The following is a 23,589-nucleotide window of genomic DNA, read 5'->3' on the forward strand; positions in this document are numbered from 1 at the left end:
TTTCTAATAAGAAAACAAAGTCTTATATTACATTGTCAGTGAGAAACGAAACAAAAATTATATCTTATGCTCAATAAGTGTTTAGTTTAAGATGTTTAATATATATATATATATATATATATAGGTATATGTATTTGTTAATTCAAAAGCAGTTTAATGATGTTTATATTTTTTTGAAAGTATCAATTCTTCTAGCAATGTTGTGAAGTTTACGTAATTACCAATTGATTAATTAATCCTCAATAACATTTAATCCTACGTATAACATATTTTGATAGCCAATATTATATCAAAAATATATTATAGATAAAATTAATTATGTATTCAATATAACAACTACTTGGTTTTCTTTTCCAACACATTTGATTATGAGTTTGTTACCATCTATTAGCCAATAAACCGTGTAAGCTAAAATCTAATTGTGCATACATGTAAATCACATATATACATATACATATTATATTGTATAATCTCATATTATTCATCATTTATGTTGATATTATTGGTTGTGATTTATTACATTCATTTTAACTTACAATTATGAGCTTACGAATGGTTACATCACGCCAGAGGCTCATACATATACATTTGTCGATAATATATATTATCATACCTAAATTATCCATGTACAGTAGTTAAATCACAGTAATCATACACAATAATATAACACGTATAATTGTTTTTTCTTATTAAAAAATAACACGTTGGATCAATGTAACGCACAAATGTGGAAGCAAAGAATAAATAGCTATTAAAAGTATACACAACTAATAGTTTATTTGTAATATGATAATTACGTAAATTTCTAAAAAATTTGAATTACAAATAAATATTTTAAATGTAATTAATGTACAAAACTTTAAATTACATTTCAAAAACAAAGTATACCATACGTTATTTATTCCAATTATTAATTAAATATGTTATCAAAAGTGTTCACCTTAAAACTACAACTTTTGAATTAACAAGCATACAATTGTTTTAACTTGATTTAATATTTGCCTCAATTATTTAAGAAAGTGGATATGTTCATGACTCAAATAAGATACAAATTTGTGATAAAATAATTAAATAAAAACACTGATTGTAAAAGTAAAATTGTAACCAGTGGATTACAACTACTGGTTACTTTTGTATTTCATTACAACATAGAAATATGATAAGAAACTTAATATGACAAGGTGATAAGTGTTGAGGTTGACAATGCTTAAAGTTTATTCGATATTGGGGTTTAAATTAAACTATCTTTGTGTTTAAAATCAAATGATTTAGGTAAGTTTATTTCTGAAGTGGTTCCATACACTATTACAAATTATACAAATAAACAAAAAAATCTATTTCACATTTGTTTAGAATTTGTATATGCTGTTGATGGCGATGACACTATAAATCTCAATGAAAATGATATATTGAATAATGAAGCTGCTGTTGTTGATGATGGAAAAAATGTGTGCAAAACAAAAAATCCCAAGGGTAAAATATCCAAGAGTAAAACCAAAAAATCAAATTATTTAGGTAAGGAACTATATTAGTTTTTTTTCAAATGTAATTTTATTTTATTTTTATTTTTTAGATGAGTCAGAGTGTTCAGATGACGACCAGGTTTGGGCTCGAAAGACTGGTGTGAAAACTGTAAGACGTGAATATTTAAAACCAGAAGGAGCCACCAACGGATGTATTCATGGTCTTCATGGAATCTATTTTAGATGACTTGGTTTATCAAACAAATTTGTATGGAACACAAAACAACAAAACATTGAGAATTCAAAGAGAAGACATGCTTGTATTTATTGGCATAAACTTTTTTATGGGGTATCACAGTGTTCCATCTTATGAGGACTACTGGAGAACATCACCCGATTTAGGTGTGAAGTTAATTTCAAATGCTATGCCTCGTAATACTTTTGAAAAAATACTTGTTAACTTGCACTGTAATGATAATAAATCATTGCCCCCTAATAACAAGGACAAGTTATTTAAATTGAGACCAATTATAGAAAAATTTAATGTTTCATTTGAAAATAATTTTTTTGGAACAAGAGAAATAAGTGTCGATGAGAGTATGATAAAATTCAAAGGCAAATCAAGTATCAAACAATACAACCCGATGAAACCCATCAAAAGAGGGTACAAAATTTGGAGTATGACGGATCAGAAGGGATATATGTTGGCATTTAAAGTGTATCAAGGCAAGGAAGAAAATATAAGGTCAGAATTTGAAAATTATGGTCTTGGTGAACGTGTCATCCTAGAACTAACCAAATCTGTGTGGAATGAGTACCGTGAAATCTACTTTGATAACTATTTTTCTTCTCCAAAACTTTTACAAAAACTACATGTTGAAAGAACACTTGGTTGTGGGACTATACGATCAAATAGAAAAGGATTGCCTAATAAAATGGTTTTGGACAAAAAAATGAGTAGAGGAGACTCCGATATTAAATATTTAGCAGATGGAGTGTCATTTATAAAGTGGATGGACAATAAAGCTGTTCACTTTATTTCCAACTTTCATGGGTCAGAAATTACAAATGTAAATCGAAAAAATAAAGATGGTTCATCAGTTTCGGTTAAATGTCCAGCTTCAGTATCAGACTACAATAAATTTATTGGTGGGGTAGATCATGCAGACAGGTTACGTGCTCTATACAATATAGAACGAAAATCACGTAAATGGTGGCATAGACTATTCTTCGGGCTGCTGGATATTATGTTTGTTAATTCATACGTAGTATACTGTTCCTCCTTTTTGGGAAAATTTAAGTATTAGAATATAGAATATCTGTCGTTCAAGGGTTACTTACAAAACAAACGCTTGGAAAAAAAAGGCCATCAACTCAAATTGACAAAAATGTTAAAAGGAGAAAAAATCAATTTTCATTACAAGATGTGCGCACTGGTAACAGAGGAATACACTGGCCAACTTTTGTAAAAGAACGAAGAAGGTGTGAGGTATGCAGCTCAAAACAAATAGAGTCTAGACCCTATTCAAAGTGCATGCATTGTAACATACACCTGTGTATCAATGAGAAAAAAAACTGTTTTAATGAATATCATGAAATTTAAATAAATATCTTACCTTTGTATTTGTGTACTCATTTTTTTAAAATTGTAATTGTTTCATTTTTTTTTTACATTTTTTATTAAAATTCCTTAATTTTATAATTATTTTTACATTGCTTGTATGTAAAAAAAAAATGACCTAGATGACTGACGGGACCTTTAAGTCCAGACCATAGAGGACCGACGGGACTTTTAAGTCCCAGGATAAAATAAGGATGAAGGATAAAAAAAAAATATTTTTTTTTTTCAAATCCTATCTTAGAAACAGGAAAAATTTTGAAATTGCCAAAAAAATTGTTACTTTTTCAACGTTATTAAGGTGCTGTCCTTGAAAGGGATAATAATATACCATTTATATTTTATATTTATTAATTTGTATAAATAAATTGCATGCACTATAATAATACTTTTATTTCTTCAAAAATACGTATTTACCAAAATGTAAAAGAGAAATAATAATACTCGTATAACAACATGTTTGAAATTAATTTACGCGGCAAATGATTGTAGAAACCCTGACGAAATTCGGCCACCCAGAGCGTTGGTATCGCGGCTCATTTTTCGCTTGCCGTATTAAAGTACGTGTTTACGACGTTTACGTTCGACAGTTCGACTTATATTTAAATAATTTAAAATTTAAATCAATTATTTCAACTATTGATTATATTGTTTATGTTTATTTTATTATAATAACATACTTATTAATTATATTTAGTGATAAATCTGTTGGTTATTTAATAAATTATAAATGGAGAATATTGCAGACGACGAAGATTTAATTAGGTTGGACATGATTGCACATCTCCCAAAAATAACCGAAGTAGGATAAAAAAGAGAGTTCAAACACCGCCACCTGACCCCGCTGACCCTGACCCTGACCCTGACCAACCCACTGCTGCCACCCGATCGCGTACGTGCGTGACATACATTATCAGTTATCATAAATGTTATCAGTTGTCACATGTTATCACTTGTTATTCCGTCGTGGAAAAAACTTCAAAATAACAGATCGGGTATCGAACCCGGACCTACCACCTCCCGTGCGACTTTGTTGCCACCGACTAGGCCAGCAGACCGCATTGTCTTAAATCGTTATTTTCACCTATTTAGCCAGAGTTTGATTATATTTAAAGTTAAGAAGAAGACGAAGATAAAAAATGTATTATAACTATATAATATTATAAAAAGAAACACATTTTATTATAAATGTTAATTATTTTCATCGAATGAGTTGAGGAAGCCGCTGTCCGGAGAATAGACTTCTGACATTTATATTCTCCACCACTATAAATGATTTTATTGTCAGAAAATAATAATACGATATTAAAATTCCTATTAGTGAATAACTCAGTAATGGCCGATTAGTCGCCAGGATGTCGCGGACTCTTAATAGCCGCTATATATATATCAATACTAATAGCTTACACCTGCACACTTAGAACTCTATGGTAGGCTTTTCAATTACCCCACCTGTTAAGCTTCTAGAGGCTACACCCGAGGTCACCGCCACACCTTTCGTACGCATGCACACTGTAATATTTCATAATTTTCAAAAATGACCTGAAACATCCGTTTAGTACGTCTACAGTCTTAAACCGTTGTACACGTATATTTTTCGTTATCGAACTAAGCCATTAAAATATTGTTAGCAAGTTTTTATTTTACTGTTCAACATTATTTACACGGAACTCATAGTGTTTATTTTTGTTTTGTTACCTTATAAAATTTGAAAAAAATGTTTAAATGCGAGCAGTGTCCATCCACGTTTACGCGTAAGAGTAATTTGACTGCTCACCAAAAAAATCATAATGGTGTTCGTATTTCTTGCACTATTTGCGCGTCGACATTCAGTTACAAGACACATCTCAATAGGCATATGCAAAATGTTCATGGCAAGTATTTATATAATATTATTTAGTATTAATTTATATCTGATGTTCAATATTAATTATATTTATAGGTATCGTTCCGGCTCATCGTCAGCCTGCATCGGTTATTGCTCAACCCACTCGACAGAGTGTTATACAATTCACGCCTCGCGTTGCTCCACAGGGAGACATACAGATTGCCCCTCAAATATTTGTCCCTGATATCCCGGCAGGTGGCTCGAACATGATGTCCGATGACGAGATTTGCATGGCAGCTATGGACGAATTTGAAAAAGCTCAAGACGATAATACAGGTTAGTTTTATTTTTAATATTATAGATGGGATATAATTTTCAAAGATTCGTATAAATCATAAATTTTATTTATATGCTGGTGGGTTGCACCGGTTGATACATTTAATTTTAAACGATACACAAAATTTTTTTACTATTATAAGAAAATTATTTTTTTTTAAATTTTATTTTTAAGTCTCTTATACAACTACGGGCGTAAACGGCAAACGAGTTTCCACCGCCAATACCGCGTCAGCAGCTAGGGCAAAGAAGGCACGCATGAGTCTAGTGCAGTCCTCCGGTTTCGTTGAGATTTCATCCTCATCAAGCAGAAAAATTTTTTTTTTCAAAAATTCAGTTCAATATTTATTTTACAAGCTGTTGCTCGCGTTGCTCCGAATAGGCCTGATGAGCCAAGCGGAGATTTTAACGATGGGTATGATGATCTCTTTATGGATGCTCATGTTTTCGATGAATTCTTATCGCAAATCAACCCTACACATGCGACATGGTCACCAACCCAGTCATTGGTAACATGTAATTTTTAAAATAAATATATATATATTAACAAATTATTATTTATGTATAGCCTATCAGTCCACCATCATCGTTTGACTGTTTAGACGACACAGCTGATGGATTTGATTCAGATAATTATGCACAGCGGCCTCCATGGTATACATCACCAACGAACCTAGTAGCTTATGTAAACGAAGGATCCATTGATTTTGTGTAAAATAAAAACAAGCGTGATATTTAAAAAACAAGTTTTTTTTTTTATTAAAATATAAGGTATATAAAAATAATTATAAGCTATTTACATATCATACATACGCCCGCCACCGCCACCACCGCCACCGACGCCGCCGCCGCCTGACACTAGCGCTACCAATGTTTCCCACTTTATATTGTCGATCAAAATCGTTAGTAGCTGAGTATCCGTTCTAGCAGCAAGTCGTTTAAAAGAGTGTTTTAGTGTTTAAAAATTATTTTAATCATGGCTGGATCAATCAGAAACATGGAAACAATTTACCAGAAGAAGAATTTTACATATATTCCACCAACACCGCCTGCAGATCTCATCGACTGTAGCAATTTTACACTAGACTTCACCGGCCGTAAGTTTTTGAATGTAGGTCTTGATCCTACAGATGATTTCAACACTATAGTGCAAATAATAACACCTTCACGATATGTAAATATGTCTACCGAATTTCTAAAACGTATTTTCTCACTTATGGGAAATATATTGTCGTTTATACTCGAGCAACCTAAAAAATACAAGCGAAATTTATTTCTGGAAACAGAAATTATTTCGCTATCTAACATGACGTATCAAGGAGAAAATGTGCTAGTGATTGAGTCGAAAAGACAAGCCGGGTGTCGAATATTGTTAAATAGGACAGATTTAATGAAAATGCAATATTTAGAATGGTCAATTCATGAAACGGTCGTTCGAAAGTCAACCATCATACGGCCAGTTGTCTTACAACAGTTTGAGGTTATTGGAAATTATTTGGACCAGGAATTCACCAATGTGAAATCACCACCGAAAAACAACGATGAAATGATCGTTTTTATCAAAAAATTTAAATGACGATAAAATAATTGGATCAACTCCTAAAGAAGACATGAACTTCATCAGTCAGCTCAAAATAAATGCTACTACTCAATTAGCTGAACAATGGGCGCAACGATGGAATGGTGAAACGTCACCCGAGGTAAACCTTTAAATTATATCGTTTGTAAAAATATTTAACGTATAATTATTATTTTATAGTTATTCGCCGAATCCGAAATGAGGCTCATATCACCCTTGTCGCCACCTCAATACTCAGCCATGTCTCCAATTCTATCACAAGCAGGGGTAATTTATAACTTATTTATATTGAAATAATTTAAGTATTAATTATAATAATTATTTTAGGGGACTGATGAGGATCGTGGAATTGAAGAATTTTTAACACAGGCGACATGGGTACCAACCCAGTCATTGGTAACATTTAATTTTTAAAATAAATATATATATATATTAACAAATTATTATTATTTGTGTAGCCTATCAGTACACCATCGTTCGACTGTTTAGACAATTGTGGGCAGTACCCTCCATGGCATGATAAATACATCGAATCTACAAGTCCCGCAGTTGATGAGAACGACGGGCCGACGTCTTTCAACCACTCGCCATCTATTCTCGACTTCACAGGCGGCAAGCCCACGAAAAAATTAAATAAGCGGAACGCTAAACGCAAATTATTTGAATAATATTGTTTAAATAATTTTTGTGTAAAATAAAAACAAGCGTGATACTTAAACAAGTTTTTTCATTTATTTTTTTTACAATAAGGTTTACAATTTATATTTAAAACAAGGTATTAATTACAAGGTATAAAAATAATTATTAGATCTAAAATATTTACAAGGTTTACAATTTTCTAACATCTCCACTAAACGGATTGTAAGTTATAATCTGGTCATGTAGTATTAAACAATAAGCTGCAGTCTTTTCTGGAATGACGGTGTCTGTTTCAAAGTCTATTCGTAGGTCCACGGTCGATGATTTCACGTTATCATTCTGGTACGACAAATCAACAACGACGATTGGCACATAGTTTTGAAAAATATGTTTTGATAACAATGGTTCACAATAATCTCTCTCGTAATACGATTTTTGAAAGTCTGTATAAGCTTTGTAGAGTATGCTGGTGGTATTATTTTTAAAATCAGCTCGAAAGTCTTCATATGGATACACCTCGGAGTTTAAGTGTACTTTAAGATTTTTTAGTTGACAGTGATCAAATCGCCCAGCGTCGACTTCGATATTGTTTTTTCTACTTGTCTGTAATCCAAACAAAACAAATCTAGGTTTTTCGAGCAAGCTGCTAGACTTTACAGTCCACGAATGAGAAGTGTTTCTAGGGAGCACGGGATACTCGCATAGATCCCAGGTCCTGAACGCACACGACAGTGTTTTACGAGAATCTAATACTTTCAATAACTTTAATTTTTCTTTATCACTGACTTTGATAATAGGCATCTTCCAAGTCACCTTAGTCAGTTCAATAGTAATTTTCTTATTTTTCTCAACGTTTTCGGTGGCTCCGGTACCCACAACATGTATCGCATCGAGATCGGTAGATGCGCGATTTAAAATCAGTTGCTGATTGCAATTGAGTAATATTTTCTTATAATCTTCGCGAAACCCAAATACATGTTTTAGTGGAATGCATCCAGAAAATACGTTGTTGGTCATAAAATTTTTATTATCTTCGCTGTCCATTGCCGAGTCCCAAGCCGCGTTCTCTAACGCATTCAAATCGTTCGGAGTATACGATCAGTATGCTTTCAAACATGATGACACTCCAGGTGATTTCAATTTCTGTATTTCTATCCCGTTTATTTCATATCACATCTCAGAGAATAAAAATGCCAATCCGTTATTTGAAAAACGAACTTCACCAACTGCATCGGCAGGTTTATTTATTTTCCCCTCGATGTAAATATAACTCTCACACGGCAAAGTGTAAGAATCCATGTTTTGAACATTAATTCTAATTTCTTCATTGTACGATAGAGCGGCGCTTGAATACGGTGTGAACGAATGGTAACTCTTTTGAGTTATTTTACAATCGTCGGCATAGTCGGCCGTCACGTCTAAATATGAGTCATCCATCATTGTAAAGAACGAAGAAATGAATTATGTAAAGCATGTAATTTATGTAAAAATAGGTTTTCTGTGGAAAACCATAAAGTAGCAGATCACTCCCACTTATCCGGTCAATTCCGTCAAACATTATGTAATACTTGTAACCTCAAGCTTCAAACGCCTAATTTTGTACCATGCTTTTGACATAATTTGTCCAATTACGATGCTCATTTCATCGTAACCGAGCTAGGATATGACACTAAGACAATTTCAGTCATTCCAAATACTGAAGAAAAATATATATCATTTTTAAAACATGTAAACAACGATTTTTCAATAAGATTCATTGACACATTCAGATTTTTGGCTTCAGGCTTATCGACTCTGTCCTCAAATTTAATTACTCCTGGTTTTGAAAAATTCAGAGAAATTTCTAAAGTTTTTAAATCCGAAGATATGCCTTTTGTTACCCGTAAAGGGGTATATCCTTACGAGTACACTGATGGGTGGAACAGGTTAGAAGAATCATGTTTACCGGAGTACAAAGATTTCTACAGTACACTCACAGAGTCACATATTGAAAACGAAGAGTATAAACATGCAGCAGATGTATGGAACCACTTTAAATGCAAAACACTTGGAGATTATTCGGACTTGTATTTAAAGATTGATGTTTTATTACTGGCAGACGTTTTTGAAAATTTTAGGGATCTGTGTTTGACTACATATCAACTGGACCCTGCATTTTACCACACAGCACCAGGCTTCAGCTTTGATTGTATGTTAAAATACACTTCAATGAAGCTTGAGCTACTCACCGAGTATGATATGTTGTTAATGTTCGAGGAAGGTAAATATTTCGCGATTATTTTTACTATAAAATTTAATTATTTATGGTCATAGGTATCAGAGGTGGATTGACTCAAGCTAGTATGAGATACGCTAAGGCAAACCATGAAAAAACACCTGATTATAACGTAGATAAAAAAAAATCGTGGCTGATATATCAGGATTGTAAGTATATATATTTTATTTTATTTTTTTTGTATTATTAAAATTTTATTTTAGGTAATAATCTCTACGGGTGGGCGATGTCACAGTACATGCCATATGGTGGCTTTAAGTGGGTCAAGCCATCGCTAGATGGTCTAAGTGATTTAAACGAAACATCTCCTATCGGCCGAATATATGAAGTTGACGTCAAGTATCCGGTAGAACTACATGATAAACATAATGACTTACCATTCCTACCTCAAAACAGTGTTCCATCAGGTTCTAAAGTAAAGAAACTCATGGCAACACTAGAATCGAAAAAAAATTATGTGATACATTATCGAAACCTACAGCAAGCTATAGCCAACGATCTCATAGTCGAAAAAGTAAATATATTGTCGTTTATACTTGACATACCTCAAAAATGTTAACATATTAATTTTACTATAGGTGCATAGAGTAGTTCAATTTAATCAATCAGCTTGGCTTGCTGAATATATCAATCTTAATACAGAGTTGCGGAAGAAGGCAAAAAACGACTTTGAAAAGGATTTCTTTAAGCTGATGAACAATGCTATTTTTGGTATGTTAATATAAAATCATAACTAATACTCGTTATATTAATTTCATTTGTCTAGGAAAAACGATGGAAAGTGTAAGAAAAAGAATTAACATTGAACTGGTGTCTAGTGAACAGCGACTACAAAAACTTATTAACAAAACAACCTTTAAACACTGCACTACATACAACGAAAACCTACATGCGGTTACGTTAGAAAATAAAATCATTAATTTTTGTAAACCTATTTATATTGGTAAATATTCACTTTAAATTGACGTATATTGTTAGATTTTAATGTTTCAATTGATTACAGGTTTTGCTGTGCTAGATATTTCAAAGACCCTGATGTACGACTATCACTATAACGTTATGAAAAAACACTATGGCGATAAAATCGAGCTGATGTACACTGACACCGGTAAATTAATAAATTTTAAAAAAAAAAATAGTGATATATCATTAATAATAATAATGTTATCGTAGATTCACTGGTATACTACATTCAGACCGATGATTTTTACAATGATCTGGTGAATAATTCTAACTTGCTCGATCGAATGGACACGTCAAATCTACCCCAGGACCATCCGGGTTACATTGCTGAGAGAAAGAAGATTCCCGGGCTATTTTCTGATGAAACAGATGGGCACATTATGAGAGAATTTATAGCCCTTCGAGCAAAGTCCTATGCATACATTTTGGATGATGAAGAAAAAATCAAAGCTAAAGGCATCCGAGGTCATGTTATTAAAAATCACATGACATTTGAAAATCATAAAAAGTGTTTATTCGGTGAAACTGACTTCGATTTCTACCATCAAAATTTCTCCATTCGATCATTCAATCACCAACTTAATACTATAAAGATGAACAAATTAACTTACAACAGTTTTGATGATAAGATAGTGGTATTGGACGATAAAATACATACCTTGGCTCACGGCCACTACTCTATAGAGTAACCTAACCTGACATATTGAGTATAACAAGTCAATAGACAGCAACGAAAACACATTAACGACAGAAACTTTAAAGGAGCACACAACACAAAAATCTAAGTTTTTAGATTTTTAAAATCATATTCGATTCTAAGCATAATGGTAAAGGTTAGGTTTATACGGTAAAATTTAGGAAGACTAAAAAAATAAAAATAAGCAATTCAGTCATGAACAAAACAATAAAATTAACTTAATCGAAAGCGAATAACTTCATTTTGACGAGAAATACATGATAATTACATAAAACAAATTTTAAAAATTAATTATCAATCGTTTATCGTTATTTCTAATAAGAAAACAAAGTCTTATATTACATTGTCAGTGAGAAACGAAACAAAAATTATATCTTATGCTCAATAAGTGTTTAGTTTAAGATGTTTAATATATATATATATATATATATATATAGGTATATGTATTTGTTAATTCAAAAGCAGTTTAATGATGTTTATTTTTTTTTGAAAGTATCAATTCTTCTAGCAATGTTGTGAAGTTTACGTAATTACCAATTGATTAATTAATCCTCAATAACATTTAATCCTACGTATAACATATTTTGATAGCCAATATTATATCAAAAATATATTATAGATAAAATTAATTATGTATTCAATATAACAACTACTTGGTTTTCTTTTCCAACACATTTGATTATGAGTTTGTTACCATCTATTAGCCAATAAACCGTGTAAGCTAAAATCTAATTGTGCATACATGTAAATCACATATATACATATACATATTATATTGTATAATCTCATATTATTCATCATTTATGTTGATATTATTGGTTGTGATTTATTACATTCATTTTAACTTACAATTATGAGCTTACGAATGGTTACATCACGCCAGAGGCTCATACATATACATTTGTCGATAATATATATTATCATACCTAAATTATCCATGTACAGTAGTTAAATCACAGTAATCATACACAATAATATAACACGTATAATTGTTTTTTCTTATTAAAAAATAACACGTTGGATCAATGTAACGCACAAATGTGGAAGCAAAGAATAAATAGCTATTAAAAGTATACACAACTAATAGTTTATTTGTAATATGATAATTACGTAAATTTCTAAAAAATTTGAATTACAAATAAATATTTTAAATGTAATTAATGTACAAAACTTTAAATTACATTTCAAAAACAAAGTATACCATACGTTATTTATTCCAATTATTAATTAAATATGTTATCAAAAGTGTTCACCTTAAAACTACAACTTTTGAATTAACAAGCATACAATTGTTTTAACTTGATTTAATATTTGCCTCAATTATTTAAGAAAGTGGATATGTTCATGACTCAAATAAGATACAAATTTGTGATAAAATAATTAAATAAAAACACTGATTGTAAAAGTAAAATTGTAACCAGTGGATTACAACTACTGGTTACTTTTGTATTTCATTACAACATAGAAATATGATAAGAAACTTAATATGACAAGGTGATAAGTGTTGAGGTTGACAATGCTTAAAGTTTATTCGATATTGGGGTTTAAATTAAACTATCTTTGTGTTTAAAATCAAATGATTTAGGTAAGTTTATTTCTGAAGTGGTTCCATACACTATTACAAATTATACAAATAAACAAAAAAATCTATTTCACATTTGTTTAGAATTTGTATATGCTGTTGATGGCGATGACACTATAAATCTCAATGAAAATGATATATTGAATAATGAAGCTGCTGTTGTTGATGATGGAAAAAATGTGTGCAAAACAAAAAATCCCAAGGGTAAAATATCCAAGAGTAAAACCAAAAAATCAAATTATTTAGGTAAGGAACTATATTAGTTTTTTTTCAAATGTAATTTTATTTTATTTTTATTTTTTAGATGAGTCAGAGTGTTCAGATGACGACCAGGTTTGGGCTCGAAAGACTGGTGTGAAAACTGTAAGACGTGAATATTTAAAACCAGAAGGAGCCACCAACGGATGTATTCATGGTCTTCATGGAATCTATTTTAGATGACTTGGTTTATCAAACAAATTTGTATGGAACACAAAACAACAAAACATTGAGAATTCAAAGAGAAGACATGCTTGTATTTATTGGCATAAACTTTTTTATGGGGTATCACAGTGTTCCATCTTATGAGGACTACTGGAGAACATCACCCGATTTAGGTGTGAAGTTAATTTCAAATGCTATGCCTCGTAATACTTTTGAAAAAATACTTGTTAACTTGCACTGTAATGATAATAAATCATTGCCCCCTAATAACAAGGACAAGTTATTTAAATTGAGACCAATTATAGAAAAATTTAATGTTTCATTTGAAAATAATTTTTTTGGAACAAGAGAAATAAGTGTCGATGAGAGTATGATAAAATTCAAAGGCAAATCAAGTATCAAACAATACAACCCGATGAAACCCATCAAAAGAGGGTACAAAATTTGGAGTATGACGGATCAGAAGGGATATATGTTGGCATTTAAAGTGTATCAAGGCAAGGAAGAAAATATAAGGTCAGAATTTGAAAATTATGGTCTTGGTGAACGTGTCATCCTAGAACTAACCAAATCTGTGTGGAATGAGTACCGTGAAATCTACTTTGATAACTATTTTTCTTCTCCAAAACTTTTACAAAAACTACATGTTGAAAGAACACTTGGTTGTGGGACTATACGATCAAATAGAAAAGGATTGCCTAATAAAATGGTTTTGGACAAAAAAATGAGTAGAGGAGACTCCGATATTAAATATTTAGCAGATGGAGTGTCATTTATAAAGTGGATGGACAATAAAGCTGTTCACTTTATTTCCAACTTTCATGGGTCAGAAATTACAAATGTAAATCGAAAAAATAAAGATGGTTCATCAGTTTCGGTTAAATGTCCAGCTTCAGTATCAGACTACAATAAATTTATTGGTGGGGTAGATCATGCAGACAGGTTACGTGCTCTATACAATATAGAACGAAAATCACGTAAATGGTGGCATAGACTATTCTTCGGGCTGCTGGATATTATGTTTGTTAATTCATACGTAGTATACTGTTCCTCCTTTTTGGGAAAATTTAAGTATTAGAATATAGAATATCTGTCGTTCAAGGGTTACTTACAAAACAAACGCTTGGAAAAAAAAGGCCATCAACTCAAATTGACAAAAATGTTAAAAGGAGAAAAAATCAATTTTCATTACAAGATGTGCGCACTGGTAACAGAGGAATACACTGGCCAACTTTTGTAAAAGAACGAAGAAGGTGTGAGGTATGCAGCTCAAAACAAATAGAGTCTAGACCCTATTCAAAGTGCATGCATTGTAACATACACCTGTGTATCAATGAGAAAAAAAACTGTTTTAATGAATATCATGAAATTTAAATAAATATCTTACCTTTGTATTTGTGTACTCATTTTTTTAAAATTGTAATTGTTTCATTTTTTTTTTACATTTTTTATTAAAATTCCTTAATTTTATAATTATTTTTACATTGCTTGTATGTAAAAAAAAAATGACCTAGATGACTGACGGGACCTTTAAGTCCAGACCATAGAGGACCGACGGGACTTTTAAGTCCCAGGATAAAATAAGGATGAAGGATAAAAAAAAAATATTTTTTTTTTTCAAATCCTATCTTAGAAACAGGAAAAATTTTGAAATTGCCAAAAAAATTGTTACTTTTTCAACGTTATTAAGGTGCTGTCCTGAAAGGGATAATAATATACCATTTATATTTTATATTTATTAATTTGTATAAATAAATTGCATGCACTATAATAATACTTTTATTTCTTCAAAAATACGTATTTACCAAAATGTAAAAGAGAAATAATAATACTCGTATAACAACATGTTTGAAATTAATTTACGCGGCAAATGATTGTAGAAACCCTGACGAAATTCGGCCACCCAGAGCGTTGGTATCGCGGCTCATTTTTCGCTTGCCGTATTAAAGTACGTGTTTACGACGTTTACGTTCGACAGTTCGACTTATATTTAAATAATTTAAAATTTAAATCAATTATTTCAACTATTGATTATATTGTTTATGTTTATTTTATTATAATAACATACTTATTAATTATATTTAGTGATAAATCTGTTGGTTATTTAATAAATTATAAATGGAGAATATTGCAGACGACGAAGATTTAATTAGGTTGGACATGATTGCACATCTCCCAAAAATAACCGAAGTAGGATAAAAAAGAGAGTTCAAACACCGCCACCTGACCCCGCTGACCCTGACCCTGACCCTGACCCTGACCAACCCACTGCTGCCACCCGATCGCGTACGTGCGTGACATACATTATCAGTTATCATAAATGTTATCAGTTGTCACATGTTATCACTTGTTATTCCGTCGTGGAAAAAACTTCAAAATAACAGATCGGGTATCGATCCCGGACCTACCACCTCCCGTGCGACTTTGTTGCCACCGACTAGGCCAGCAGACCGCATTGTCTTAAATCGTTATTTTCACCTATTTAGCCAGAGTTTGATTATATTTAAAGTTAAGAAGAAGACGAAGATAAAAAATGTATTATAACTATATAATATTATAAAAAGAAACACATTTTATTATAAATGTTAATTATTTTCATCGAATGAGTTGAGGAAGCCGCTGTCCGGAGAATAGACTTCTGACATTTATATTCTCCACCACTATAAATGATTTTATTGTCAGAAAATAATAATACGATATTAAAATTCCTATTAGTGAATAACTCAGTAATGGCCGATTAGTCGCCAGGATGTCGCGGACTCTTAATAGCCGCTATATATATATCAATACTAATAGCTTACACCTGCACACTTAGAACTCTATGGTAGGCTTTTCAATTACCCCACCTGTTAAGCTTCTAGAGGCTACACCCGAGGTCACCGCCACACCTTTCGTACGCATGCGCACTGTAATATTTCATAATTTTCAAAAATGACCTGAAACATCCGTTTAGTACGTCTACAGTCTTAAACCGTTGTACACGTATATTTTTCGTTATCGAACTAAGCCATTAAAATATTGTTAGCAAGTTTTTATTTTACTGTTCAACATTATTTACACGGAACTCATAGTGTTTATTTTTGTTTTGTTACCTTATAAAATTTGAAAAAAATGTTTAAATGCGAGCAGTGTCCATCCACGTTTACGCGTAAGAGTAATTTGACTGCTCACCAAAAAAATCATAATGGTGTTCGTATTTCTTGCACTATTTGCGCGTCGACATTCAGTTACAAGACACATCTCAATAGGCATATGCAAAATGTTCATGGCAAGTATTTATATAATATTATTTAGTATTAATTTATATCTGATGTTCAATATTAATTATATTTATAGGTATCGTTCCGGCTCATCGTCAGCCTGCATCGGTTATTGCTCAACCCACTCGACAGAGTGTTATACAATTCACGCCTCGCGTTGCTCCACAGGGAGACATACAGATTGCCCCTCAAATATTTGTCCCTGATATCCCGGCAGGTGGCTCGAACATGATGTCCGATGACGAGATTTGCATGGCAGCTATGGACGAATTTGAAAAAGCTCAAGACGATAATACAGGTTAGTTTTATTTTTAATATTATAGATGGGATATAATTTTCAAAGATTCGTATAAATCATAAATTTTATTTATATGCTGGTGGGTTGCACCGGTTGATACATTTAATTTTAAACGATACACAAAATTTTTTTACTATTATAAGAAAATTATTTTTTTTTAAATTTTATTTTTAAGTCTCTTATACAACTACGGGCGTAAACGGCAAACGAGTTTCCACCGCCAATACCGCGTCAGCAGCTAGGGCAAAGAAGGCACGCATGAGTCTAGTGCAGTCCTCCGGTTTCGTTGAGATTTCATCCTCATCAAGCAGAAAAATTTTTTTTTTCAAAAATTCAGTTCAATATTTATTTTACAAGCTGTTGCTCGCGTTGCTCCGAATAGGCCTGATGAGCCAAGCGGAGATTTTAACGATGGGTATGATGATCTCTTTATGGATGCTCATGTTTTCGATGAATTCTTATCGCAAATCAACCCTACACATGCGACATGGTCACCAACCCAGTCATTGGTAACATGTAATTTTTAAAATAAATATATATATATTAACAAATTATTATTTATGTATAGCCTATCAGTCCACCATCATCGTTTGACTGTTTAGACGACACAGCTGATGGATTTGATTCAGATAATTATGCACAGCGGCCTCCATGGTATACATCACCAACGAACCTAGTAGCTTATGTAAACGAAGGATCCATTGATTTTGTGTAAAATAAAAACAAGCGTGATATTTAAAAAACAAGTTTTTTTTTTATTAAAATATAAGGTATATAAAAATAATTATAAGCTATTTACATATCATACATACGCCCGCCACCGCCACCACCGCCACCGACGCCGCCGCCGCCTGACACTAGCGCTACCAATGTTTCCCACTTTATATTGTCGATCAAAATCGTTAGTAGCTGAGTATCCGTTCTAGCAGCAAGTCGTTTAAAAGAGTGTTTTAGTGTTTAAAAATTATTTTAATCATGGCTGGATCAATCAGAAACATGGAAACAATTTACCAGAAGAAGAATTTTACATATATTCCACCAACACCGCCTGCAGATCTCATCGACTGTAGCAATTTTACACTAGACTTCACCGGCCGTAAGTTTTTGAATGTAGGTCTTGATCCTACAGATGATTTCAACACTATAGTGCAAATAATAACACCTTCACGATATGTAAATATGTCTACCGAATTTCTAAAACGTATTTTCTCACTTATGGGAAATATATTGTCGTTTATACTCGAGCAACCTAAAAAATACAAGCGAAATTTATTTCTGGAAACAGAAATTATTTCGCTATCTAACATGACGTATCAAGGAGAAAATGTGCTAGTGATTGAGTCGAAAAGACAAGCCGGGTGTCGAATATTGTTAAATAGGACAGATTTAATGAAAATGCAATATTTAGAATGGTCAATTCATGAAACGGTCGTTCGAAAGTCAACCATCATACGGCCAGTTGTCTTACAACAGTTTGAGGTTATTGGAAATTATTTGGACCAGGAATTCACCAATGTGAAATCACCACCGAAAAACAACGATGAAATGATCGTTTTTATCAAAAAATTTAAATGACGATAAAATAATTGGATCAACTCCTAAAGAAGACATGAACTTCATCAGTCAGCTCAAAATAAATGCTACTACTCAATTAGCTGAACAATGGGCGCAACGATGGAATGGTGAAACGTCACCCGAGGTAAACCTTTAAATTATATCGTTTGTAAAAATATTTAACGTATAATTATTATTTTATAGTTATTCGCCGAATCCGAAATGAGGCTCATATCACCCTTGTCGCCACCTCAATACTCAGCCATGTCTCCAATTCTATCACAAGCAGGGGTAATTTATAACTTATTTATATTGAAATAATTTAAGTATTAATTATAATAATTATTTTAGGGGACTGATGAGGATCGTGGAATTGAAGAATTTTTAACACAGGCGACATGGGTACCAACCCAGTCATTGGTAACATTTAATTTTTAAAATAAATATATATATATATTAACAAATTATTATTATTTGTGTAGCCTATCAGTACACCATCGTTCGACTGTTTAGACAATTGTGGGCAGTACCCTCCATGGCATGATAAATACATCGAATCTACAAGTCCCGCAGTTGATGAGAACGACGGGCCGACGTCTTTCAACCACTCGCCATCTATTCTCGACTTCACAGGCGGCAAGCCCACGAAAAAATTAAATAAGCGGAACGCTAAACGCAAATTATTTGAATAATATTGTTTAAATAATTTTTGTGTAAAATAAAAACAAGCGTGATACTTAAACAAGTTTTTTCATTTATTTTTTTTACAATAAGGTTTACAATTTATATTTAAAACAAGGTATTAATTACAAGGTATAAAAATAATTATTAGATCTAAAATATTTACAAGGTTTACAATTTTCTAACATCTCCACTAAACGGATTGTAAGTTATAATCTGGTCATGTAGTATTAAACAATAAGCTGCAGTCTTTTCTGGAATGACGGTGTCTGTTTCAAAGTCTATTCGTAGGTCCACGGTCGATGATTTCACGTTATCATTCTGGTACGACAAATCAACAACGACGATTGGCACATAGTTTTGAAAAATATGTTTTGATAACAATGGTTCACAATAATCTCTCTCGTAATACGATTTTTGAAAGTCTGTATAAGCTTTGTAGAGTATGCTGGTGGTATTATTTTTAAAATCAGCTCGAAAGTCTTCATATGGATACACCTCGGAGTTTAAGTGTACTTTAAGATTTTTTAGTTGACAGTGATCAAATCGCCCAGCGTCGACTTCGATATTGTTTTTTCTACTTGTCTGTAATCCAAACAAAACAAATCTAGGTTTTTCGAGCAAGCTGCTAGACTTTACAGTCCACGAATGAGAAGTGTTTCTAGGGAGCACGGGATACTCGCATAGATCCCAGGTCCTGAACGCACACGACAGTGTTTTACGAGAATCTAATACTTTCAATAACTTTAATTTTTCTTTATCACTGACTTTGATAATAGGCATCTTCCAAGTCACCTTAGTCAGTTCAATAGTAATTTTCTTATTTTTCTCAACGTTTTCGGTGGCTCCGGTACCCACAACATGTATCGCATCGAGATCGGTAGATGCGCGATTTAAAATCAGTTGCTGATTGCAATTGAGTAATATTTTCTTATAATCTTCGCGAAACCCAAATACATGTTTTAGTGGAATGCATCCAGAAAATACGTTGTTGGTCATAAAATTTTTATTATCTTCGCTGTCCATTGCCGAGTCCCAAGCCGCGTTCTCTAACGCATTCAAATCGTTCGGAGTATACGATCAGTATGCTTTCAAACATGATGACACTCCAGGTGATTTCAATTTCTGTATTTCTATCCCGTTTATTTCATATCACATCTCAGAGAATAAAAATGCCAATCCGTTATTTGAAAAACGAACTTCACCAACTGCATCGGCAGGTTTATTTATTTTCCCCTCGATGTAAATATAACTCTCACACGGCAAAGTGTAAGAATCCATGTTTTGAACATTAATTCTAATTTCTTCATTGTACGATAGAGCGGCGCTTGAATACGGTGTGAACGAATGGTAACTCTTTTGAGTTATTTTACAATCGTCGGCATAGTCGGCCGTCACGTCTAAATATGAGTCATCCATCATTGTAAAGAACAAAGAAATGAATTATGTAAAGCATGTAATTTATGTAAAAATAGGTTTTCTGTGGAAAACCATAAAGTAGCAGATCACTCCCACTTATCCGGTCAATTCCGTCAAACATTATGTAATACTTGTAACCTCAAGCTTCAAACGCCTAATTTTGTACCATGCTTTTGACATAATTTGTCCAATTACGATGCTCATTTCATCGTAACCGAGCTAGGATATGACACTAAGACAATTTCAGTCATTCCAAATACTGAAGAAAAATATATATCATTTTTAAAACATGTAAACAACGATTTTTCAATAAGATTCATTGACACATTCAGATTTTTGGCTTCAGGCTTATCGACTCTGTCCTCAAATTTAATTACTCCTGGTTTTGAAAAATTCAGAGAAATTTCTAAAGTTTTTAAATCCGAAGATATGCCTTTTGTTACCCGTAAAGGGGTATATCCTTACGAGTACACTGATGGGTGGAACAGGTTAGAAGAATCATGTTTACCGGAGTACAAAGATTTCTACAGTACACTCACAGAGTCACATATTGAAAACGAAGAGTATAAACATGCAGCAGATGTATGGAACCACTTTAAATGCAAAACACTTGGAGATTATTCGGACTTGTATTTAAAGATTGATGTTTTATTACTGGCAGACGTTTTTGAAAATTTTAGGGATCTGTGTTTGACTACATATCAACTGGACCCTGCATTTTACCACACAGCACCAGGCTTCAGCTTTGATTGTATGTTAAAATACACTTCAATGAAGCTTGAGCTACTCACCGAGTATGATATGTTGTTAATGTTCGAGGAAGGTAAATATTTCGCGATTATTTTTACTATAAAATTTAATTATTTATGGTCATAGGTATCAGAGGTGGATTGACTCAAGCTAGTATGAGATACGCTAAGGCAAACCATGAAAAAACACCTGATTATAACGTAGATAAAAAAAAATCGTGGCTGATATATCAGGATTGTAAGTATATATATTTTATTTTATTTTTTTTGTATTATTAAAATTTTATTTTAGGTAATAATCTCTACGGGTGGGCGATGTCACAGTACATGCCATATGGTGGCTTTAAGTGGGTCAAGCCATCGCTAGATGGTCTAAGTGATTTAAACGAAACATCTCCTATCGGCCGAATATATGAAGTTGACGTCAAGTATCCGGTAGAACTACATGATAAACATAATGACTTACCATTCCTACCTCAAAACAGTGTTCCATCAGGTTCTAAAGTAAAGAAACTCATGGCAACACTAGAATCGAAAAAAAATTATGTGATACATTATCGAAACCTACAGCAAGCTATAGCCAACGATCTCATAGTCGAAAAAGTAAATATATTGTCGTTTATACTTGACATACCTCAAAAATGTTAACATATTAATTTTACTATAGGTGCATAGAGTAGTTCAATTTAATCAATCAGCTTGGCTTGCTGAATATATCAATCTTAATACAGAGTTGCGGAAGAAGGCAAAAAACGACTTTGAAAAGGATTTCTTTAAGCTGATGAACAATGCTATTTTTGGTATGTTAATATAAAATCATAACTAATACTCGTTATATTAATTTCATTTGTCTAGGAAAAACGATGGAAAGTGTAAGAAAAAGAATTAACATTGAACTGGTGTCTAGTGAACAGCGACTACAAAAACTTATTAACAAAACAACCTTTAAACACTGCACTACATACAACGAAAACCTACATGCGGTTACGTTAGAAAATAAAATCATTAATTTTTGTAAACCTATTTATATTGGTAAATATTCACTTTAAATTGACGTATATTGTTAGATTTTAATGTTTCAATTGATTACAGGTTTTGCTGTGCTAGATATTTCAAAGACCCTGATGTACGACTATCACTATAACGTTATGAAAAAACACTATGGCGATAAAATCGAGCTGATGTACACTGACACCGGTAAATTAATAAATTTTAAAAAAAAAAATAGTGATATATCATTAATAATAATAATGTTATCGTAGATTCACTGGTATACTACATTCAGACCGATGATTTTTACAATGATCTGGTGAATAATTCTAACTTGCTCGATCGAATGGACACGTCAAATCTACCCCAGGACCATCCGGGTTACATTGCTGAGAGAAAGAAGATTCCCGGGCTATTTTCTGATGAAACAGATGGGCACATTATGAGAGAATTTATAGCCCTTCGAGCAAAGTCCTATGCATACATTTTGGATGATGAAGAAAAAATCAAAGCTAAAGGCATCCGAGGTCATGTTATTAAAAATCACATGACATTTGAAAATCATAAAAAGTGTTTATTCGGTGAAACTGACTTCGATTTCTACCATCAAAATTTCTCCATTCGATCATTCAATCACCAACTTAATACTATAAAGATGAACAAATTAACTTACAACAGTTTTGATGATAAGATAGTGGTATTGGACGATAAAATACATACCTTGGCTCACGGCCACTACTCTATAGAGTAACCTAACCTGACATATTGAGTATAACAAGTCAATAGACAGCAACGAAAACACATTAACGACAGAAACTTTAAAGGAGCACACAACACAAAAATCTAAGTTTTTAGATTTTTAAAATCATATTCGATTCTAAGCATAATGGTAAAGGTTAGGTTTATACGGTAAAATTTAGGAAGACTAAAAAAATAAAAATAAGCAATTCAGTCATGAACAAAACAATAAAATTAACTTAATCGAAAGCGAATAACTTCATTTTGACGAGAAATACATGATAATTACATAAAACAAATTTTAAAAATTAATTATCAATCGTTTATCGTTATTTCTAATAAGAAAACAAAGTCTTATATTACATTGTCAGTGAGAAACGAAACAAAAATTATATCTTATGCTCAATAAGTGTTTAGTTTAAGATGTTTAATATATATATATATATATATATATAGGTATATGTATTTGTTAATTCAAAAGCAGTTTAATGATGTTT

The 23,589-nt window shown here is 32.2% G+C and overlaps 4 protein-coding genes and 2 pseudogenes across 4 annotated transcripts; 4 read left to right on the forward strand and 2 right to left on the reverse strand.

Annotated features, from left to right (window-relative positions):
- The first annotated feature begins 6,103 nt into the window (after positions 1-6,103).
- Positions 6,104-7,492, forward strand: LOC149060493 (uncharacterized; annotated as a pseudogene).
- Positions 7,493-7,652: 160 nt separating this feature from the next.
- On the reverse strand, positions 7,653-8,507 carry LOC149060494 (uncharacterized). The gene has a single exon (XM_089229360.1). The coding sequence runs from the start codon at positions 8,505-8,507 to the stop codon at positions 7,653-7,655; it is 855 nt and encodes a 284-aa protein (XP_089085486.1).
- Positions 8,508-10,375: 1,868 nt separating this feature from the next.
- LOC149060495 (uncharacterized) lies at positions 10,376-11,390 on the forward strand. Its single transcript, XM_089215885.1, has 4 exons — positions 10,376-10,449; positions 10,505-10,681; positions 10,742-10,846; positions 10,912-11,390. Exons 1-4 carry the CDS (start codon positions 10,431-10,433, stop codon positions 11,388-11,390), a joined length of 780 nt encoding a protein of 259 aa, XP_089072011.1. The 5' UTR covers positions 10,376-10,430.
- Positions 11,391-17,695: 6,305 nt separating this feature from the next.
- Positions 17,696-23,385, reverse strand: LOC149060496 (uncharacterized). Its single transcript, XM_089216324.1, has 2 exons — positions 17,973-23,385; positions 17,696-17,883 (listed from the first exon to the last, which is right to left on the reverse strand). Exon 1 carries the CDS (start codon positions 20,220-20,222, stop codon positions 19,368-19,370), a length of 855 nt encoding a protein of 284 aa, XP_089072450.1. The 5' UTR covers positions 20,223-23,385; the 3' UTR covers positions 17,696-17,883; positions 17,973-19,367.
- LOC149060497 (uncharacterized) lies at positions 17,819-19,207 on the forward strand (annotated as a pseudogene).
- Positions 22,091-23,105, forward strand: LOC149060498 (uncharacterized). Its single transcript, XM_089216325.1, has 4 exons — positions 22,091-22,164; positions 22,220-22,396; positions 22,457-22,561; positions 22,627-23,105. The coding sequence occupies exons 1-4, from the start codon at positions 22,146-22,148 to the stop codon at positions 23,103-23,105; spliced, it is 780 nt and encodes a 259-aa protein (XP_089072451.1). The 5' UTR covers positions 22,091-22,145.
- Positions 23,386-23,589: the final 204 nt, after the last annotated feature.

The sequence above is a fragment of the Diuraphis noxia genome, unplaced genomic scaffold, assembly GCF_037042655.1.
Source record: "Diuraphis noxia isolate RWA-SAM2 unplaced genomic scaffold, SU_Dnox_SAM2 contig0001, whole genome shotgun sequence".
Taxonomy (NCBI): Eukaryota; Metazoa; Arthropoda; class Insecta; order Hemiptera; family Aphididae; genus Diuraphis; species Diuraphis noxia.